At 40.3% G+C, this 20095-nt stretch overlaps 1 protein-coding gene across 4 annotated transcripts in view; it reads left to right on the top strand.

The window, feature by feature from the left end:
- Positions 1–20095, top strand: part of SMARCC1 (SWI/SNF related, matrix associated, actin dependent regulator of chromatin subfamily c member 1) — a 177464-nt gene that overhangs the window by 108847 nt on the left and 48522 nt on the right. For all 4 annotated transcript variants that reach the window (XM_045049537.1, XM_045049532.1, XM_045049531.1 and 1 more), the window contains 2 exons: positions 15078–15133; positions 19005–19119. In XM_045049537.1, coding sequence (XP_044905472.1) covers positions 15078–15133; positions 19005–19119 — 171 coding nt within the window. The remainder of the gene's footprint in view (positions 1–15077; positions 15134–19004; positions 19120–20095) is intronic.

The raw sequence follows: 20095 nt of genomic DNA, 5'->3' as shown, positions 1-20095 counted from the left end.
TTTTTTTTTAATGTTTTATTTATTTTTGAGACAGAGACAGAGCATGAACGGGGCAGAGGCAGAGAGAGAGGGAGACACAGAATTGGAAGCAGGCTCCAGGCTCCGAGCCATCAGCCCAGAGCCCGATGCGGGGCTCGAACTCACGGACTGCGAGATCGTGACCTGAGCTGAAGTCGGACGCTTAACCGACTGAGCCACCCAGGCGCCCCTGACCTGTATTTTTAAAACTCATTCTATTAGGCTGAGAATACCACACATCTAGGAGTTAAGTTGATTTATTTTCCAAATAACTTATGTAATATATTTGAAAATCAAAGATTTTTTTTACTGTATTTTTTATTTATTTATTTTTGAGAGAGAGGGAGACACAGAATCTGAAGCAGGCTCCAAGCTCTGAGCTGTCAGTGCAGAGCCCGACATGGGGCTTGAACTCATGAACTGTGAGATCATGACCTGAGCTGAAGTCGGTTGCTCAACCGAGTGAGCCACCCAGGCACCCCTAATTTTTATTATTTTTTAAAGTTTACTTATTTTAAGAGAGAGTGTGTGCATGCACAAGTGGGGGAGGGACAGAGAGGAGAGACAGAATTTCAAGCAGACTCTGTGCCATCAGTGCAGAGCCCGATTCAGGGCTCTAACCCACTGAACTGCAAGATCATGACCTGAGCCGAGATCAAGAATTGGATGCTCAGCTGAGTAAGCCACCCAGGCACCACAAAAACTTTTTTTTTTTTTTAAGTTTATTTATCTTTGTGTGTGTGTGTGTGTGTGTGTGTGTGTGTGTGTGTGTGTGAGAGAGAGAGAGAGCGAGAGAGAGAGAGAGAGAGACGGAGGGAGGGAGGGAGGGGGAGAGAAAGAGAGAGGGAGGGAGGGAGAGAGGGAGGGAGGGAGGGGGTGAAGAGAGAGAGAGAGAATGAATGAATGAGAATGAGAATCCCAAGCAGGCCCGAGCCATCAGCACAGAGCTCAACTCGAGACTTGACTTGGGGCTCAGTCTCCATGAGATCATGACCTGAGCTAAAATCAAGAGTTGGACATTTAATCAACGGAGCCACCCAGTTGCCCCCTAAGAAAACTTTTATTAAACACATTTATTAGATTTTTCTTTAATTAACATGGGGTCTAAACAAAATAGCCTTTCTAATAACGTGTTTACTTGTAGCCAAACAATACTGAAATAGTGATTGTAGCACAGTGATATTTCATGTGCCTACTAGTTAGGTTCAACTTTGCCATATTTATCTATCCAGCAGTCTAAATGATTTTTATTTTCTTGTTTCTGGTGAACTATTTCAAAGTAAGTTATAGATGCCACGATTCTTTGCACTCTAGATCACTCAGCATGCATCATCTCCTAGGAATAAGGATGTTTTCCTGTATGATTGTCGTAGTGCAGTGCATCTTAGTCCCTTCTTTGGTTGTCAGTCCTTCCCCCAGGGAGTTGGAATTTACATGCATGTTCAAGAGTCTGTCAAAGACTTAACCTTGGTAACTTCCCATTTCATGATCTCAGGTATTGGTTTTCTTTATTTAATTTTTTGCTACTGTGAATTGATTTATGTATCTTAATCCTGGCTTAGAGAAATTTGAAAGATTGTGTTAAATGATGTTTATTCCTTACGGTTGACTATGTATGCTCTAGGGATATTGAGTCACAAATAGAATATTCAGAGAAGATTCTTTTATGTCACTGAGTGGATTGTCCACCAGGTTCCTTGACATCCTGTGGAATACAGGGCTCCAAAGAATGCGTCTTGAGCCATTTGTCACAGTTCTGTGTGGAGGAACCCAATTAATCACTTCTGGTTTTCACGAAGGATAAAAACTAGTCTCTAACCCATAAGGAGATTAAGAAGAACATCTTGAAAGTGATAATATTGAAAGGGTCACTTTCTCGGAACTAAAAGCCCAGAAGTGACTGTTACAGTTCTTGCCTGAGATACTATTCATCGCTTATAAATAGCCTCATTCTTCTCACTGTGAGGACTTCATACCATTTTACAAACCAGGCACTTCTAAAACACCATGTGTGAAACATGTGAGGCTAGTGAACCTAAGAAAACAGTAGAACAGTATTTGATCATCAGACTTCCATCATGTGGAGTGGCTTCTCTCTTCTCTCTGTCAAGGTTCTATTTGAAGGGCTCTTTCAGACCTATTTCAAGAGGCAGTGAAGGATAGAGTCAAACTTCTGAGGAGCTCATAATTGGACACTTAACATCTAGGGACTAGCTCATACTGGCTAGAATTTAAGTGACTTGTCTAATGACCCATATTTACTAAATGGTAGGATACATATTTTTAGGGAGAAATTGGCTTCCATTATGTAGTACAATTATGTAATGCTTTTTGGGGACTTTATCAAGTTAGGCTTTTTGGTTACTTGTTAGAGATCTCTTGCTGTGGGCTACTATATAGGACATAAGTAGATCCTCTATTAATTGGGACTGTTTTTTTTGTGATGAGCTACACATACGTGGAAAAAGTCATTCTGTGTTGGGAGGATTGGGGATGTAATGAAGCATACATAGTATTAATTGTTCAAGGGGGACTGGACTTGGGAGGTGCTGTAAGAGTTAGCACAAAGAGACATGTAAGTTTAGACTGGGGAAGATTTTACAAAGAAGGGATTTGAGCTGAACGCTGAAAAAGATTTAGGAGGTCACTGAGCCATATTGGAGCAAGTATTCGGTTCTGTAGGACAATGTGAGCAAAGGCACAAAGATGGTAACAGAAGGTTGTACAGAGGGTGGGACGTGTAAACCAGGTTAGCCTCAACCCAGAGTTCAAATAAGGACATGGAGAGATCAGATGCGCAGCTAGATTGGAGCAAAGTCACAGAGAGTGACAGGGTGATGCAAGCTTGGACTGTATATTGGCAGCTCTATGGAATGCTTGAACTTTAATGCAGAGAATGACATCATCAGATTCCAGAAGGGTTGAGTGAGTTCCCACCATGGGCCTTATTTTGTTCTTCCCTTAGAAGACAAAATCTATAGGACTAGCAGTTCTCAAGCTCTTTTGGTCTCAGGACTTCTTTATATTCTTTACAAATAATGAGGAACCCAAAATGTGTTAATTTATTTGAATTCTATCTGTTGCTATTTACTGTATCAGAAGTTAAAACAGAAACTTTTAAACCAGAACAATACACAGGTGCACGTCCGCTGTAGCTGACATCATCATGTGTCATGCAGCCTCTGGGAAGCCACATTCCACATTTGCGGGAGATGAGAGTGAAAAGGGAAATAACAATCTTTGTGTTGTTATAAAAATAGTTTTGACCTTGGGGACATTTCCATGACCAGGGGAGGGGGTTTGGTACCTGGCCCACACTTTATGAATCACTGAATTAAACACTTGTCCTTGAAGGATATTCCGTTAGGGTGGGGAGACATTGTAAGTAGGTGGGTAAGGTAGGTAAGAAGGAAGGAAAGAAACGAATACAGTTACAGAAAGAGGCGCATGTGGAAGAAACACAAGTTCTGATTGGGTCAGTTAGGGAAGGCTTCACAGAGGAGGTAACCTTTTAAACAATAATGAAAAAGGAAAAAAAGGATGAACACGTGTGGCATATTCTGGAAATAATGCCAAGAAGTCTGTGGGGAGCAGGTACTGTGACCAGGTGCAGCTGTATAGATGTATGGGGGGGTGGGGTGATTTTGAAGGGCTTTTACCTCATGGAAATTGAAAAGTCCCCAGGGAAGAGAAATAACAGGATTCAGTCTATTTTAATTTTTTTTTTAACGTTTATTCATTTTTGAGAGAGAGAGACAGAGCATGAGCGGGAAAGGGGCAGAGAGAGGGAGACACAGAATCTGAAGCAGGCTCCAGGCTCCGAGCTGTCAGCACAGAGCCCAACGTGGGGCTCGAACTCACGAACTGCGAGATCGTGACCTGAGCCGGTCAGACGCTCAACCGACTGAGCCACCCAGGCGCCCCGGATTCAGTCTATTTTAGAAATTACCTGCTGACAATTTACAGATGACGTGCAGCAAATAGAAGAGTTCCCACCAAATCATCGTTATTTATTACTTTTGCAAGCATTTTGTTCTGTCCTCCACACTAACTTTCCCAGTTCTTTCAACTCTTTAGGAGATGGTTTCTAGATCTCCTCATTCTGGTTTTGCTGGCAGTATTATCCTCACTAGAGCAGGAAGCACTTGATTGCAGAAGCTAGGAAAAAGATGGTGCCCATGAAGGACACCATTCTGGCTTGGTGATGGGAGGAGACAGAAGCTCAGCTCTCTAAGGGTGAGAGCAACACATACCCCTCAAGCTAAAGCATGTTTGGGGGCACAGAGCAAACGTGGAGGCAGAGGACCGGAGCCAGTTGTGGTATCAGTGCTGCATCTGTGGGAGACAGGGCAAGGGATAGAGTGGAACCAGACTGGCAGTACCATTTCCTGTTCCTAGTGTCTGAAGATACTGCTGTCACGGATGCCAGCTAATTTACCTCTCATCTTTGGTTGAGGTTCATTCTGAAGTTCAGTAGGTGTATAGTTATCCATTGCTGCATAATAAATTACCATAAAGTTAGTGGCTTAAAACAAGATATATTTATCTCCTTGCTTCCGTGAGTCTGTGCCACAGCCTTACTGGGTCCTCTGCTGAGGATATCACAAGGCTGCACTCAGGGTGGTGACTGGTCTGTGTTCTCATCTGGAGGCTTGACTACTGAAGAATCCGCCTCCATGTTCACTCCTGTTGTCAGAATCAATTTACTTCCAGGTGTGGGGCTGAAGGTTCCAGTTTCTTGCTGGCTGTCAGCTGGAAGCTGCCCTAAACTACTAGAGGCCACCCGCTGTTGTTCACCATGTAGGCTTCCCCAGTGTGGCAGCTTGCTGCATCAAGCTGGCAAGGAGAGTCTAGAGTGAGTGTAGTAAAAAGACAGGATCTTATATAAATGAAAATCCCATCACATTTGCCTCACACTCACGGGAAGGGGATTGTAAAAGGATATGAAAACCATGAGTCAAGGATGAACAGGTCCACCCTAGAATATGACCACCTTGGTAGGCATTTTCATGGGTTCTGGTCACATCCCCTATTTGCCACTGTCCCTCAATTCCCAACATTGAAAACTGAGAATTTGAGAGTAGACCTCTCCTGAGTATCTTCATTCATAGGCAGAACTATCACAGCATGAATTTTTCTGTCACGGGTCAGCAGACATTTCTATAAAGGCCCACATGATAAAAATTTCAGGCTTTTGCATACCGGCCTCTGTCATAACTACTCAGATCTGCCTTTGTAGTGCAAAAGCAACCATAGACCATATTTAAACAAAGGAGTGTGGCTGTGTTCTAATAAAATTGTATTTGCAAAAATAGGCAGGAGGACTATTAGTTTGCTGACCCCTGGTAAGTCAGATTGGTCGGCTATCCCTGACCCATTAGTAACATTTTAAAAGAATGGGACAAGGGCATGTGCTTCTGTAACACTCCTTGACCCTTTACAGGAAAGTCAGAAGTCACATGGGGAATAGTCTAGTTAAGAAATGGGCAGAAGACATGAATGGGCATTTTTCCAAAGAAGACATCCAGATGGCTAATGGACACATGAAAAGATGCTAAACATGACTCATCATCAGGGAAGTACAGACCAAAACCATGATGAGCTACCACCTTACGCCTGTCAGAATGGCTAAAATTGACCACACAGGAAACAACAGGTATTGGCGAAGATGCAGAGAAAGGAGAACACTTTAGCACTGTTGGTGGGAATGCAGACTGGTGCAGCCACTCTGGAAAACAGTATGGAGGTTCCTCAAAATGTTAAAATATAGAACTACCCTATGATCCAGCAATTGCACTCCTAGGTATTTACCCAAAGGATACAAATATAGATTTGAAGGAGTACATGCATCCCAGTGTTTATGGTATCAGCAATACCCAAGCTATGGAAAGAGCCCGTGTCCCATCGGGTGTTGAACTATAGAAAGAGCCCGTGTCCCATCGGGTGTTGAATGGATAAAGAAGATGTGTATGTGTGTGTATATCTATATTACTCAGCCATCAAAATAACACGAAATACTGCCATTTGCAATGATGTGGATGTAGCTGGAATGTATTATACTAAGCAAAATAAGTAGGTCAGAAAAAGACAAATACCATGATTTCACTCATGTGGAATTTAAGAAGCAAAACAGATGAACATATGGGAAAGGGGAAAAAAGAGTTGGGTGGGGGGCACCTGGGTGGCTCAGTTCGTTAAGCGTCTGACTCTTGATTTCTGCTCAGGTCATGATCTTGAGGCCTGTGAGTTGGGGCCCCACATTGGGCTCCACGCTGACAATGAGGAGTCAGCTTGGGATGTTCTCTCTCTCTGCCCCCACGCTAATCGCACTCTCTCTCAAAATAATAAACTTAAAAAAAAAAAGAGGAGGTGCCTCGGTGGCTCAGTTGTTAAGCATCTGACTTTGGCTCAGGTCATGATCTCACAAATTGTGAGTTCAAGTCCCATACTGGGTGAGCTCAAGCCCTGCTTCCGGTGAGCTTGAGACCTGCATCAGGTGAGCACGAGCCCCGCTTCAGGTAAAAACATGAGCCCTGGGTGAGCACCGCTTCTCTCTCTCTCTCTGCCCCTCACTTGTGCCCTCTTTCTCTCAAAAAAAAAAAAAAGGGAAGCAAACCATAAGAGACTCTTAATGATAGAAGAACAAACTGAGGATTGATGAGGGAGGTTGGTGGGGGATGGGTTAAATGAGTGATGGGGCTGGGGCGCCTGGGTGGCGCAGTCAGTTAAGCGTCCGACTTCAGCCAGGTCACGATCTCGAGGTCCGTGAGTTCCAGCCCCGCGTCAGGCTCTGGGCTGATGGCTCGGAGCCTGGAGCCTGTTTCCGATTCTGTGTCTCCCTCTCTCTCTCTCTGCCCCTCCCCCGTTCATGCTCTCTCTCTGTCCCAAAAATAAATAAAAACGTTGAAAAAAAAAATTAAAAAAAAAAAATAAATGAGTGATGGGTATTAAGGAGGGCACTTGTTAAGATGAGCACTGGGTGTTATATATGATGAATCACTGAATTTTTCTGAAACCAGTATTACACTATATATTAAATAACTAGAGTTTAAATAAAATTTTGGAAAAAAAAATCAGCTTCCAACAACCAAAAAAAAAAAGTCACAGGAACCGGAAGTCACAGATGACATACCAGATTGGGAAGGACCTTTGGAAATTCAGGTCAGAATGACAGCCCTCTGTTGTTGTCACTGAGGCGGTGCCAAAGGCCACTGCAAGGGCTTATGCTAATAGATAAGTCTGGTGTCCAGCCTACTGTATTTATTAATAATATTAATATTGTTGAGTACTTATTATGAGCCAGTTATTAGCATTTTGCATGAAATAATTTAATCGATAGCACTATGAACTATTATTATTCTTTTGTAGATAAACAGAATGAGGCATTTGTCAGCTAAGTAGCTTGACCAAGGTCGTTTCAGCTAGTAAATTCAGAGACAGGATTCAAACCGAGACAGTCTGGATCCAGAACTCACCCTCTTCTTCTGGAGCAGAGGCTAGGAAATTTTGGTTCTTGGGCCAAATCCAGGTTGCCACCTGTTTTTATTTAGCCCAGAATAAATAAGAGTAGTATTTACATTTTTAAATGATTGGAAAAAATGAAAAGAAGAATGTTATTTCTTGACACGTACTAACTATATGACATGCACGTTTCAGTGTCTGTAAAGTTTTATTGAAACACAACCATGCTCATTCATCTTCAGGCTGCTTTCATGGCTGACTTTGTGCTCCTGTGGCAGAAGTGAATAGTTGCAGCTAAGACTTACACAGCCTGCAAATCTGAGCATAGTTACTGTCTGCTCTTTACAGAGCCCTTGCTCTAGCATAAGGTCTGATTGTGAGCTATGATGTTATTTTCCCCTAGCGGACCGGGCATTCCCCTCATAGCTCAGTTACAAGTCAAAGGAGTTTTTATTTTTTCCTCCTTTTTATGTTGGGCGCATGGTCCACTGGTTTATGTTAGGTGTCTACTTGCTTAAGTTGGGATTTTTATTTTATTCATTCTAGTATCCTCTTCATTTATCTTTGCAGACATGGGTCATACCACACATTTGTAGGGAAAGATTTCCAACCATCTAGTTTGTAGACATCAACAAGATGACATGGCATATGTGAGGGACTGCAGCCTCTTAAGCATTTACAGTTCCAACCAGAATTCAGACCAAAGAGAAGCTGTTGTTTTGCGTTTCTTTTTCCAAGATGTCTGAAAGCAGCTTGAAAAAATGTTTTGTAGGATAGAAACCACTTTACATACTCCTCCACATAGCATCTTGAGGAATACACAACTCATAATTAACTCTTAATAGATGTCTTGTTAAAGGTCTGAGTGCTTGTCTTCAGGTTTCTCCCCTTAGAGAAGGTATCTTTAACTGTACCACCATTATGTGAATAAATATTAATATTATGTAACTGTTCATCTTGGACTCCTAGCTAATTAAAAGAGTTAATACCAAGTTGGACTTGCCTTACAGTAGACACAGGGAGTGTGTAATCTTTTAGAATCTGGAGCTATAGGTTGTGGGTAGTTATTTAAAAGCAGATTATCTTTTTTGAAAAATACTGCATTTCTCCCACATAATACCCAGTCTGTAATTAAGCTGACTAAGCAAAGGTGGCCCAGTGCACAATTAATAGTAACTTAGGAAGTTAGGGTGTTTTGTTGTGTTTTTGTTAACCCCACCTGTGTTTGGTTTTTGTTCACATCTCTTCATTGTTAATATTTGAATGTGTCTTAATGCGTGTTACATATTTCATCTGAACTAAGAACTAGAGCATTCGCAGTAATTTTCATCTCTTTCTCCCTTATCTTCTCACCTTCCTGCCGCCAGCACTAAGAATCCTAAATTTTGAATCTTGTGCTACTACTTTTTAAGTGACTTGTATCACAAAGAAAAGATGTTCTTGGGGCGCCTGGGTGGCTCAGTCGGTTAAGTGTCTGACCCTTGATTTTAACTCAGTTCATGAACTAACAGTTGTGAGATTGAGCCCGTGTCGGGCTCCGTCCTGGATGTGGAGCCTGCTTAAGATTTTCTCTCCCTGTCTCTTGCTCTCTTGCCCCTCACTGCCAAAAAAAAAAAAAAAAAAAAGATGAAAGATGCGCTTAACATGTTAGGTGTAATTTTGTTTGTTTTTCAGCTTTATAAAACATGGTTTATTTAGACTTCTGAGACTTTGTTTTACTATTATGTTTTCAGTGCATATCCATGTAGTTACATCATCCACATAGGCACAGTTCATTTATTTCCACTGCTGTAAAATATTTTGTTGTGTGATTACAGCCCTGTTTAATCATCCATTCTTCTATTACTGGTGGGCAGTTTGGTTTGTTCCTGTTTGTTCTCAGACACGTGTCCAACCTTGTACGTGCCCCACAGGGCACCACTGCTCCTTGACGTGTGATTGGTGGACTAGTTGCCACAACTGAGACAAGGAGTTGGAGTCACTCAGCCCTCTGTTTAATTCGGGTATCGCTTTTTCATAAGGCAAATTTTTTGATAAAGGAACGTTAGTGCATTGAATATTTTGAACATTGAACCTTGATTATTCTTGTATAACTTCTTTTGTTGTGGATCAATCTGTGAGTTACAGGGTTTTAGGAAATTCTGGGTTTTTTCCCCAAAGCAAGTGTATCACTTGACACTTCATCCAGTAATACTTGATCATACACTTCTAGTGTTAATCTCTGCTGATAATAGTAGGTATAAAGTGACATTCCATTGTGGTTTTATTTATTTATTTAATTGCCTTATAAACAACATTTATGTCTCTGTTCTGGAGGCTTGGAAGTCCATAGTGGTTTCAAATTACACATCTCTGTATAACTGATCTGAGTATCTTCTATTTACTGGGCATACATATATCATTCTGTAACCCAGCTATTTTTGTTATTTGGTCACTTTTTAATAGTTTTTATGATTTCCTTTAGAAATCTGAACTGTTGATCTAGTTGCTGTACTTCATGTGTTTCTACCATTCGGTTACATGTTCTTTCCTTTTGGCATCTTTTAATGAAAAGAAATCTTTAATTTTAATTGACTGAAGTTAGTCCTTTATTTTATGATTACCACTTTTAAGATACCATTTAGCTTTTGTTTTTTCATGTGTCTTTACTTGGAATTGATTTTTAACATATGAAATGTGGTTGATTTTGTATGTTAATTTTATAGCTAACCATCTTGCTAAACCCTGTGATTATTTCTAGTAACTTTTCTGCAGATTTTTTCAGGTATACAGTTTATTCTCTGCAATCATAACTACTTTTCTTCTTTTTTTTAAATGACACTTTGGGCTACAACTTCCATGGCAGTACTGAAGGGAAATAGTAATACTGTTACCCATGTCCTACTCTTGATTTCAAAGGAAATACTGTATGCATCTCTCCAGGAAGGATGACATTCGTTTTAGGATTATCGATAACAGTTTTGAGGGCTCAGGAACTTCTTTTGTATCCCTGGTTTTCCAAGAGCTTATCATGAAAGATACTGAGTTTTATCAGACACTTAATGGGTGTGATCAAATAAGTCTATAAACTTACAGATTTATAAATTTTAAATTACTTTTCCGATACTATCCTATTATTTTGTCATAATGTATTGCCTTTTTTATACACTGCCATGTTCTGTTTTCAGATTTTTTGCTTAGGAGATTTTCATTGTGATTATGAATGAGATTTCGCCTAGTGGCCTCTAATATTCATTATTTGTTGTCTGTATCTGATTTGTGAATCAAGGTTATACTAGCCTCAGAGAATGGGGAGGGGTATTCTCTCTTCTTTTCTCTAGAAAAGTTTAAGTAACATTATAATCCTCCCTTCCCTAAAAGTTTGGTAGAATTCCCCCAGTAAAAACATCTGGACCTGTGGTGGTTTGGTTTAAATTTTTTAATTATTCCAGTTTTTTTTGTTTTTGTTTTTTGTTTTTTATGGGACTCCTCAGGACTTCTGTTTTCTTCTTGAATCTGTTTGGTAAAATACTTTCTAATAATTTGTCCATTCATTCATTCGTTTGTTTTGAGAGAGAGAGAGAGCGAGAGCGCGCGCCAGCACAAGTGGGGAGGGGCAGAGAGGGAGACAGAATTCCAGATAGGCTCCTCACTGTCAGCACAGAGCTTGATGTGGGGCTTGAACTCACAAAACCGTTAGATCATGACCTGAGCTGAAACCAAGAGTTGGACGCTTAACTGACAGAGCCACCCAGGTGCCCCAGTAATTTCTTCATTTAATCTAATTTTTCTATTCGGCATTAAAGTTTTCGTAGTACTTTGTCACTTCCATTTTGACTTATTAATAGTTAGGACCTTTCTTCCAGTCCTAATATAATTATTTTGTGACTTCTTTCTCTTTTCCCGATGTGTCACAGTGATTTATTGCCTTTATTATTTCAAAGAACCAAGTTTGGGGTATATTGATTCTCTCTATTGTGTATGTTTTATCTCTGTTGTATTTTTGCTTTATATTTCTTTGATTTTTTTCTTGTTATTTGTGTACCTTCTATATTCTGTTACCATTTTCCTGCTTATCAAGAACACAATGTGTAAACATTGAGCATGTTTTTCTTTTCTAATGTAAGTTTAAGAAGACTTTACATTTCCCTTTTCATGCTATATTTACTGATTTCCAAAATTCTATTTCTAAGCACAGAGAAATTACGTGTATATTTTAAACTTCTAGTTTTATTGTATTATGGTGAGAAACCTTGGCTTGTGTGTCATTGACTTTTCAAAATTTGTTAAAACTTGCTTTTTGACTTAATTTGTGATCAGTATATTTTAATGTTGCACATGAGCTTGAAATTGAGAAAAGTATGTTCAAATCCCTATTGTGAGGCACATTTTCATTTCTGCCCTACCATTCTATCAGTTTTGGTGTTACACATTTGACACTCTTTTATTAGGTTTAACAGTATAAAAAGTTAATCATTTTCTAGTGAATTAAACCTTTTTCTCCTACATTGTCACCCTTTATTTCTAATAATGCTCTATTTTTGATGGCTGTATTATGGAAGAAAGCCACTGTTGATTTTGTTTAGCTTAGCTTTCATGCTTTCATATTTCCCATCTCAGTAGTCTCTGTGTGGATCATTTCTTTAGATGTGTTTTATAGTTTTGTGATTTTCTTCTCACCCAGTTTAATCTGTTTTTCTCTGACTTCATTTCTAGAAAAAATTTTTTTTGGTTTTATTTTGTTTTTAATGTTTTATTTATTTTTGCAAGCACAAGCAGGGGATGGGCAGAGAGAGAGGGATGGAGAATCTGAAGTGGGTTCTGTGCTGACAGCAGCAAGCTCAACGTGGATCTTGAACTCTTGAACCGTGAGATCATGACTTGAGCCAAAGTTGCCCGCTCTACTGACTGAGCCACCCAGGTGTCCTGTTACATTTTGTTTTTTTGCCTCTGCAGACGACTGGACTGAAGGATAAAAGCATTTAGAAAACCTTTTGATCTTTAGGGTTTTTTAAAAAATCTCTGCATATCTCTAATATTTTTTTGTTGGTTAGAGATCTTTACGATTCTCTCTTTTACGTATCTGTTGCATCCATGGCTGTGCCAAGGTTCGGGATTCAGATCTCCTATTGGCAGTCCTTGAGTGCTGAAACTGTTGATTAATATTTCGGTCCAGTCTTGGTGGTTTCCTTTCTTGGCATTTGCTCTAAACGGCTAAAATTGGGATTGGAAAGACTATCTGCAGAGGATGTTGCTTCTCATAGCTAGGGGCTTTTGCCATTGGCTTGAGATCCCATTGGCCAACCCTATGGCTGGCTCTGTGTAGGAATCCTGGCTTCTTTTCTCTGCCCTTGAGTTGGCTAGTCCAGGGCTCAGCTTCCTGACAGTGAGCTACTACAAGCAAATATGTCTGGGTGTGACCCTTCCCCTCCAGTTTTCCAAATACTTGATCCCAGATACAGGATCCAAGTTATAGATCCTGGCCCCACTTCTTCCACACTCTGGTCTCACTTCTGGTACTGTAGCCTTTTGGCATTTTTTAGAAGGTTGTAGTCTTCTACCTTATGTGAGATTCATGACATCCCAAACTACCATATCCCCTGGAGCTCCTGGTCAGTCAGAATTCTGGAAGTGAGGTCTGGTTCCACCTGCAAGACTTAGAGCAAGAGGGATTTTCCTTTTCAATAACTTTGACACTGGTAGTTTTAAATATGTTTGTTTAAATATATTTGAATACTCCCATTGATGATAAATACTAATAGTCTTATCATTTATAAGAGGATACTATAAAGATTTAAGCTGTAGGTTATTTAGATGTTTTTATTTAAAACCACAGCAAACCCTCATCATATGTAAAATATTTGTTTTTGTTTTGGGTTTTTTTTTTTTTTTTAATGTTCATTTATTTTTGAGAGAGAGACTGAATGAGAGCTGGGAATGGGCGGAGAAGAAGGACATACAGAATCCGGAAACAGGATCCAGGCTCTGAGTTGTCAGCACATTTCTGATTATACTGTTTTTGTTTTTTAGAAATCTTGATTAATTTCTTACCTATAGGATATAGTTAAGACTCCCTTAGTACCACATTAAGGGCTCTTCCTCATGCGACTTTTACCAGCATTATCTCCCTGCTGATTTTTCCTATCTGCCTTCCCCTTGAAAGTCATCACCAACGACATTTCCCTGGCACCCTCGAGTCTTTCAGTCTCTTTCCTTGAAATGTCCTTCTCTATATTTGTATTACCCACCCTGTCAACCATGTCCACCTAGAAAATGCTCACGTGGGGCGCCTGGGTGGCGCAGTCGGTTAAGCGTCCGACTTCAGCCAGGTCACAATCTTGCGGTCTGTGAGTTCGAGCCCCGTGTCGGGCTCTGGGCTGATGGCTCAGAGCCTGGAGCCTGTTTCCGATTCTGTGTCTCCCTCTCTCTCTGTCCCTCCCCCGTTCATGCTCTGTCTCTCTGTCCCAAAATAAATAAACGTTTAAAAAAAAAAAAAAAAGAAAAAAGAAAAAGAAAATGCTCACGTAACCATCTATCCTTCCCTGATTGAAATGGTTGTGCCTTCTGTGCTTCTCACAGGGTCTCATGCATGCATGTATGTGGTAGACTTGTTGGTTTGTGTCTTCTCTGGCCAGTATGTGATGCTCTGGATGCTCAGTGAATATCTAGCTCTGCAGTATTTCTCCAGTGCTTGACTCAAAATATATACCCACAGGGCGCCCGGGTGGCTCAGTCGGTTAAGCATCTGACTCTTGGTTTTGGCTCAGGTCCTAATCTCACAGTTTCATGAGTTTGAGCCCCGAGTCAGTCTCTGCTCAGAGCCTGCTTAGGCTCCTCTCTCTCTGCCCCTCCCCCACTTATGCTGTCTCTGTCTTCTCTCAAAATAAATAAACATAAAAAAAGATAATACAGGAAAAAAAAGATATATAGGGGTTCCTGGGTGGCTCAGTCGGTTAAGCGACCGACTTCAGCTCAGGTCATGATCTCGCGGTCCGTGAGTTCGAGCCCCACGTCAGGCTCTGCGCTGACAGCTCAGGGCCTAGCGCCTGTTTCAGATTCTCTGTCACTCTCTCTCCCTCTCCCGTTCATGCTCTGTCTCTCTCTGTCTCAAAAATAAATGTTTAAAAAAAAATTAAAAAGATACACACATGCACACACTCATTAAGCATTGGTTAAATAAATTATTTGGGGCTTTTTTTTTTTTTTTTTGCTCTTTTTTACTTGAAATGTTTTTGAGGTTTTTATTTTTATACCTACAGAAAATAAAAGCCCTCATTGGACAGCTCCATGCATTTTCACAAATTAAACACATTCATGTAAAGAGCCCCAGGATCAGGAAACAAATCATTACCAGCACCTCAGGCCCCTCCTTTATCCCACTTTTGCTTGCCCACCCCTTCCTTGGTTAACTGCTGTCCTGATTTCTAACACTATTACTTTCATCTGTTTTTGAACTTTAAATTAATACAATCATGAAGTTTGTGTTTTATGCTGGACTTCTGTGAGCTTTACAGTTGTGAGACTCATTATTGCGCATAGTTGTATTTCAGATACAGCTGTGTGAAAGCTTTTACCTTTTTTCCATATTGTGTTACTTGTTCTTATTCTTTTGTTCGTAGAAGGGGCTGAGGAGGAAAAAATGGAAACAGATACCGATGTTCAGCAGCCTGAAAAGGTGAAAGTCTGTTTGAATTCTTCTACAACAGAAAAGACACAGAGAGAGCATGCCTTTCGTAGCATAACGGTTTGGGTTTATTTTGTCTTTTGTCTTTGATCCCTCTCAGGGAACTACAGATGATTGTGTCAGCCATTTGGATTTTGCTGGTATAAGGTATAATTTTCACAAAGCATAACATAGGACATTTTTCACTTATTCATTCGAGGAAGATTTATCCACTCCCTAGCCTCTTCTTTTACATCCCTTTTAGGCACAGTTGGGGAAATGAATACAAAATTGTGGTTTTTACAGATACTGAATTATAGGGTTGGGTCCTATATTTGTGCCAGAAGAAAACTATAGAATACTAAGGAATTTTGTAGGAGATTTAACTGCCAGCAGGAAAATAGTTAGAAAAGTGTTAATCAGAAGGCGACATTTGAAGTAGGTTTTAAAGAGCAGGTAGAACTATAAAAATTGAAATAGAGGAGAGGGAATCAAAGATTCCACTGGCAGGGAGGAGACGCTGAAGCTAATGTGCAGAAGGCAACAAAGTGCCCCATGTGTTTGTGACTTGATCTCTGACTCAGAGAGGCTATAAACACAAGGTGAGTGAGGCAGTATAGGACTTTACAGCCTCTTCAGGATCAGGGGCACATGATTTAACAATGGACAAAGGACCTGAATAGACATGACATTTTTGTAAAGAACATATACAGATGACCAGCAGACACATGAAAAGATGCTCGGTATCACTCATCATCTGGGAAATGCGAGTCAAAACCACAACAAGATACCACCTCACACCAATCAGAAAAGCTAGTATCAAAAAGTGTTAGCAAGGATGTGGGGAAAATGAACCCTCGTGCACTGTTGATGGGAATGTAAATTGGTGCAGCCACTCTGGAAAACTGTGGCACTTCCTCAGAAAGTTAAAAATAGAACCACCGTATGATCCAGCAATTCCACTACTGGGTATTTATCCAAAGAAAACGAAAATGCTAATTCAAAAAGATCTGTGCATCCTTATGTTCACTGCAACGTTATTTATAGTAGCCAAGATATGGAAGCAACATAAATGTCCACAGATAAATGAATGGATAAAGAAGAAGTATGTATCACACACATGCGCGTGCGCGCGCGCACACACACACACACACACACACACACAGGAATATTATTACTCAGCCTTAAAAATGAATGAAATCTTGCCATTCATGACAACATGGATAGACCCTAGAGGGTATTAGAATAAGGAAATAAGTCAGAGAAAGACAACTACTGTTAACATTTAACTTCTATATGGGCTACTGGCACGAGAACAGACACTCAGATCAATGGAACAGAATAGAGAACCCAGAAGTGAACCCACAAACGTATGGCAAACTAATCTTTGACAAAGCAGGAAAGAATATCCAATGGAATAAAGACAGTCTTGTCAGCAAGTGGTGCTGGGAAAACTGGACAGCAACATGCAGAAGAATGAACCTGGACCACTTTCTTACAGCATACACAAAAGTAAAAATAAACTCAAAATGGATGAAAGACCTAAATGTAAGACAGGAAGCCATCAAAATCCTCAAGGAGAAAGCAGGCAAAAACCTCTTTGATCTTGGCCTCAGCAACTTTTTACTCAACACGTCTCCAGAGGCTAGGGAAATAAAATGAACTCCTGGGACCTCATCAAAATAAAAAGCTTCTGCACAGCAAAGGAAACAATCAGCAAAACTAAAAGGCACCTGATGGAATGGGAAAAGATATTTGCAAATGACATATCAGATAAAGGGTTAGTATCCAAAATATATAAAGAACTTATCAAGCTCAACACCCAAAAAACAAATAATCTAGTGAAGAAATGGGCAAAAGACATGAATAGACACTTCTCCAAAGAAGACATCCAGATGGCCAACTGACACATGAAAAAATGCTCCACATCACTCATCATCAGGGAAATACATATCAAAACCACAATGAGATACCACCTCACACTTGCCAGAATGGCTAACATTAACAACTCAGGCAACAACAGATGTTGGCGAGGATGTGGAGAGAGAGGATCTCTTGCCTTGCTGGTGGGAATGCAAACTGGTGCAGCCACTCTGGAAAACAGTATGGAGGTTCCTCAAAAAACTAAAAATAGAACTACCCTATGACCCAGCAGTTACACTACTAGGCATTTATCCATGGGATATAGGTGTGCTGTTTCGAAGGGACACGTGCACCCCCATGTTTATAGCAGCACTATCACCAATAGCCAAAGTATGGAAAGAGCCCAAATGTCCATCGATAAATGAATGGATAAAGAAAATGTGGTGTATATATACAATGGAGTATTACTCAGCAATCAAAAAGAATGAAATCTTGCCATTTGCAACTACATGGATAGAACTGGAGGATATTATGCTAAGTGAAATCAGTCAGAGAAAGACAAAAATCATATGACTTCACATGAGGACTTTAAGAGACAAAACAGATGAACATAAGGGAAGGGAAACAAAAATAGTATAAAAACAGGGAGGGGGACAAAACAGAAGAGGCTCATAAATATGGAGAACAAACTGAGGGTTACTGGAGGAATTGTGGGAGGGGGGATGAGCTAAATGGGTAAGGGGCACTAAGGAATCTACTCCTGAAATCATTGTTGCACTATATGCTAACTAATTTGGATGTAAATTTTAAAAAATAAAATTAAAAAAGAAACACCTTCTATATGGGATCTGAAAACAAAACCAAAAAATCAGAAATAGACCCATAAATACAGAAAACAAGGTGGTGATTGACAGAGGGGAAAGGGGGGTTAGTGGGATGGGCAAAATAAGTAAAAGAGGATTAAGGTACAAGTTTCAGTTACAAATAAGTCACGGGACTGAAAAGTACAGCATAGGGAATATAGTCAGTATTGTAATAATACATGGACAGGAAGTAGATTTATCATAGTTAGCATTGTGTAATGTGTAGAATTGTCAACTGTGTTGTAAATCTGAACCTGATACAACATTTTATGTCAACTATACTTCAGTTAAAAAAGATAAGATTAGAAGCCTTGATGAGCATTCACTCAATATTTGAGTGAACATATACAATATGCGATTTAAGGTGTTGATTACGTGTGTTGTTTTAAAATTGTATATAGATAAGGACAGGATGAGGATAAGAGTAAAATTAATTATAATTCTTACATTGTTCAACATACTGTGCTTTGTACTTCCCATTTGTGAATTCATCTAGTTCCTAAACAGTCTCATCAAGTCAATGATGATCTCTTCATTTTATAGACAATGTTACATGATTTGTCCAAAGTCACAAGGATTTCAGAGTCAGTAAATGAAACCAAATTCTAACCAGAAGAATTGAAGTTTTCAGTCCCCAGAGCATAATCACTGATGCCCTATTGTGGCTCTTACTAAAAACCATTAGCAAATGACTGTATTAAAGGCTTTGTCAGCTTTTAATTTTGGCAGTATTCCATCTTCTCGGTTGATAATGTACATTTTAAATGCTCTTGATTCTTTTGGACAGGTAATCAGTAATTCATTTGTTTATTAACTATTTCTCTATTTAACCAGTAAATAACATAAATGAATTTCCGTGCCATTCCTTTGGACATTGTGACCCTGGCTTTATAGCATAGGGCACAAAGAGTGCAGGGACTGTGTGTTGTGGAGGCGTATTAACATGTGAGCACTCAGGTGTGGAGGTAGTGAAAGGTGTTTCTTTGAATGTATTGATTTCTAGCTCTTCTCTCCAAGGCCCTTGGGCCTCCAAGGCCCTAGTGCACTCCCTGCCCAAAATAATGGAATCTTTTGTTACTCTTAGATAATATCACTAGTTGAAGGACTGGGTTTTTTTGCTCAATCTCTGTTCTCTTCTTTTATACCTCCTCGTTCAGGCAGAAAACAAAGGGGAAAACGAAACAGATGAAGGTGATAAAGCACAAGATGGAGAAAATGAAAAACATAGTGAGAAGGAGCAGGACAGTGAAGTTAGTGAGGATACCAAATCAGGTAATTTGAGGAAACTCTTTAGACTTTATTATGTAAAACTGACAAGCCCTGGAGAACTGTGAGCAGTTTAAATTTTTTTTTTCAACGTTTTTTATTTATTTTGGGGACAGAGAGAGACAGAGCATGAACGGGGGAGGGGCAGAGAGAGAGGGAGACACAGAATCGGAAACAGGCTCCAGGCTCTGAGCCATCAACCCAGAGCCTGACGCGGGGCTCGAACTCACAGACCGCGAGATCGTGACCTGGCTGAAGTCGGATGCTTCACCGACTGCGCCACCCAGGCGCCCCAGTGAGCAGTTTAATTGTATAGAAATTTTCCTCACTCATTAGGTTTCTTTTTTTTTTTTTTTAAGTTTATTTATTTATTTTGAGAGAGGGAAAGAGAGTGTAAGCAGGGGAGGGGCAGAGAGGGAGAGAGAGAGAGAGAGAATCCCAAGCATGCTCCACACTGTCAGCGCAGAACCCATCATGGGGCTTGATTCCACAACCGTGAGATCATGACCTGAGCCACAACCAAGACGGACGCTTAACTGACTGAGCCCTGGGTTTGTTTCTTAATGTAACAATAAACAAGTGTTCGAGTTTGAGTTTTATTTGGCTCCTAGGCACCAGTGCTAATACCAATGGCTACCTTGTTTTCAGTAATATGTAGACAAACAAGTTGCTCATTGTGACAGAAGTCACGGTCAGTGGCTGGCGGATCCATCGTGCCTGTCTCAGAAGGCTTGCGGAAGTGCTTTGTTCTCATTTCCTCCGGACACTAGGGTTTCTCAGAGCCTTTCATTGACTGATCTTTTTGGTCTTACGGCAGGGCTTAGTTCCCTTTATATCCTAGGGAACTACACAGAGAGCTTAGAGAAATGAAGGAAAGACAAAGCATACTATTTAGAAAATCCATCTCAGATGGAGGCTCCCTTACATGCATGGAATGGCTCTGCAAAAGTCTTACAAAGAAGAAGGCACTGAGATCTCTTTG

Source organism: Felis catus, chromosome A2, assembly GCF_018350175.1.
Source record: "Felis catus isolate Fca126 chromosome A2, F.catus_Fca126_mat1.0, whole genome shotgun sequence".
Taxonomy (NCBI): domain Eukaryota; kingdom Metazoa; phylum Chordata; class Mammalia; order Carnivora; family Felidae; genus Felis; species Felis catus.
Note: the sequence above shows the minus strand (reverse complement) of the source record. Positions and strands in the feature narration are given on the sequence as shown.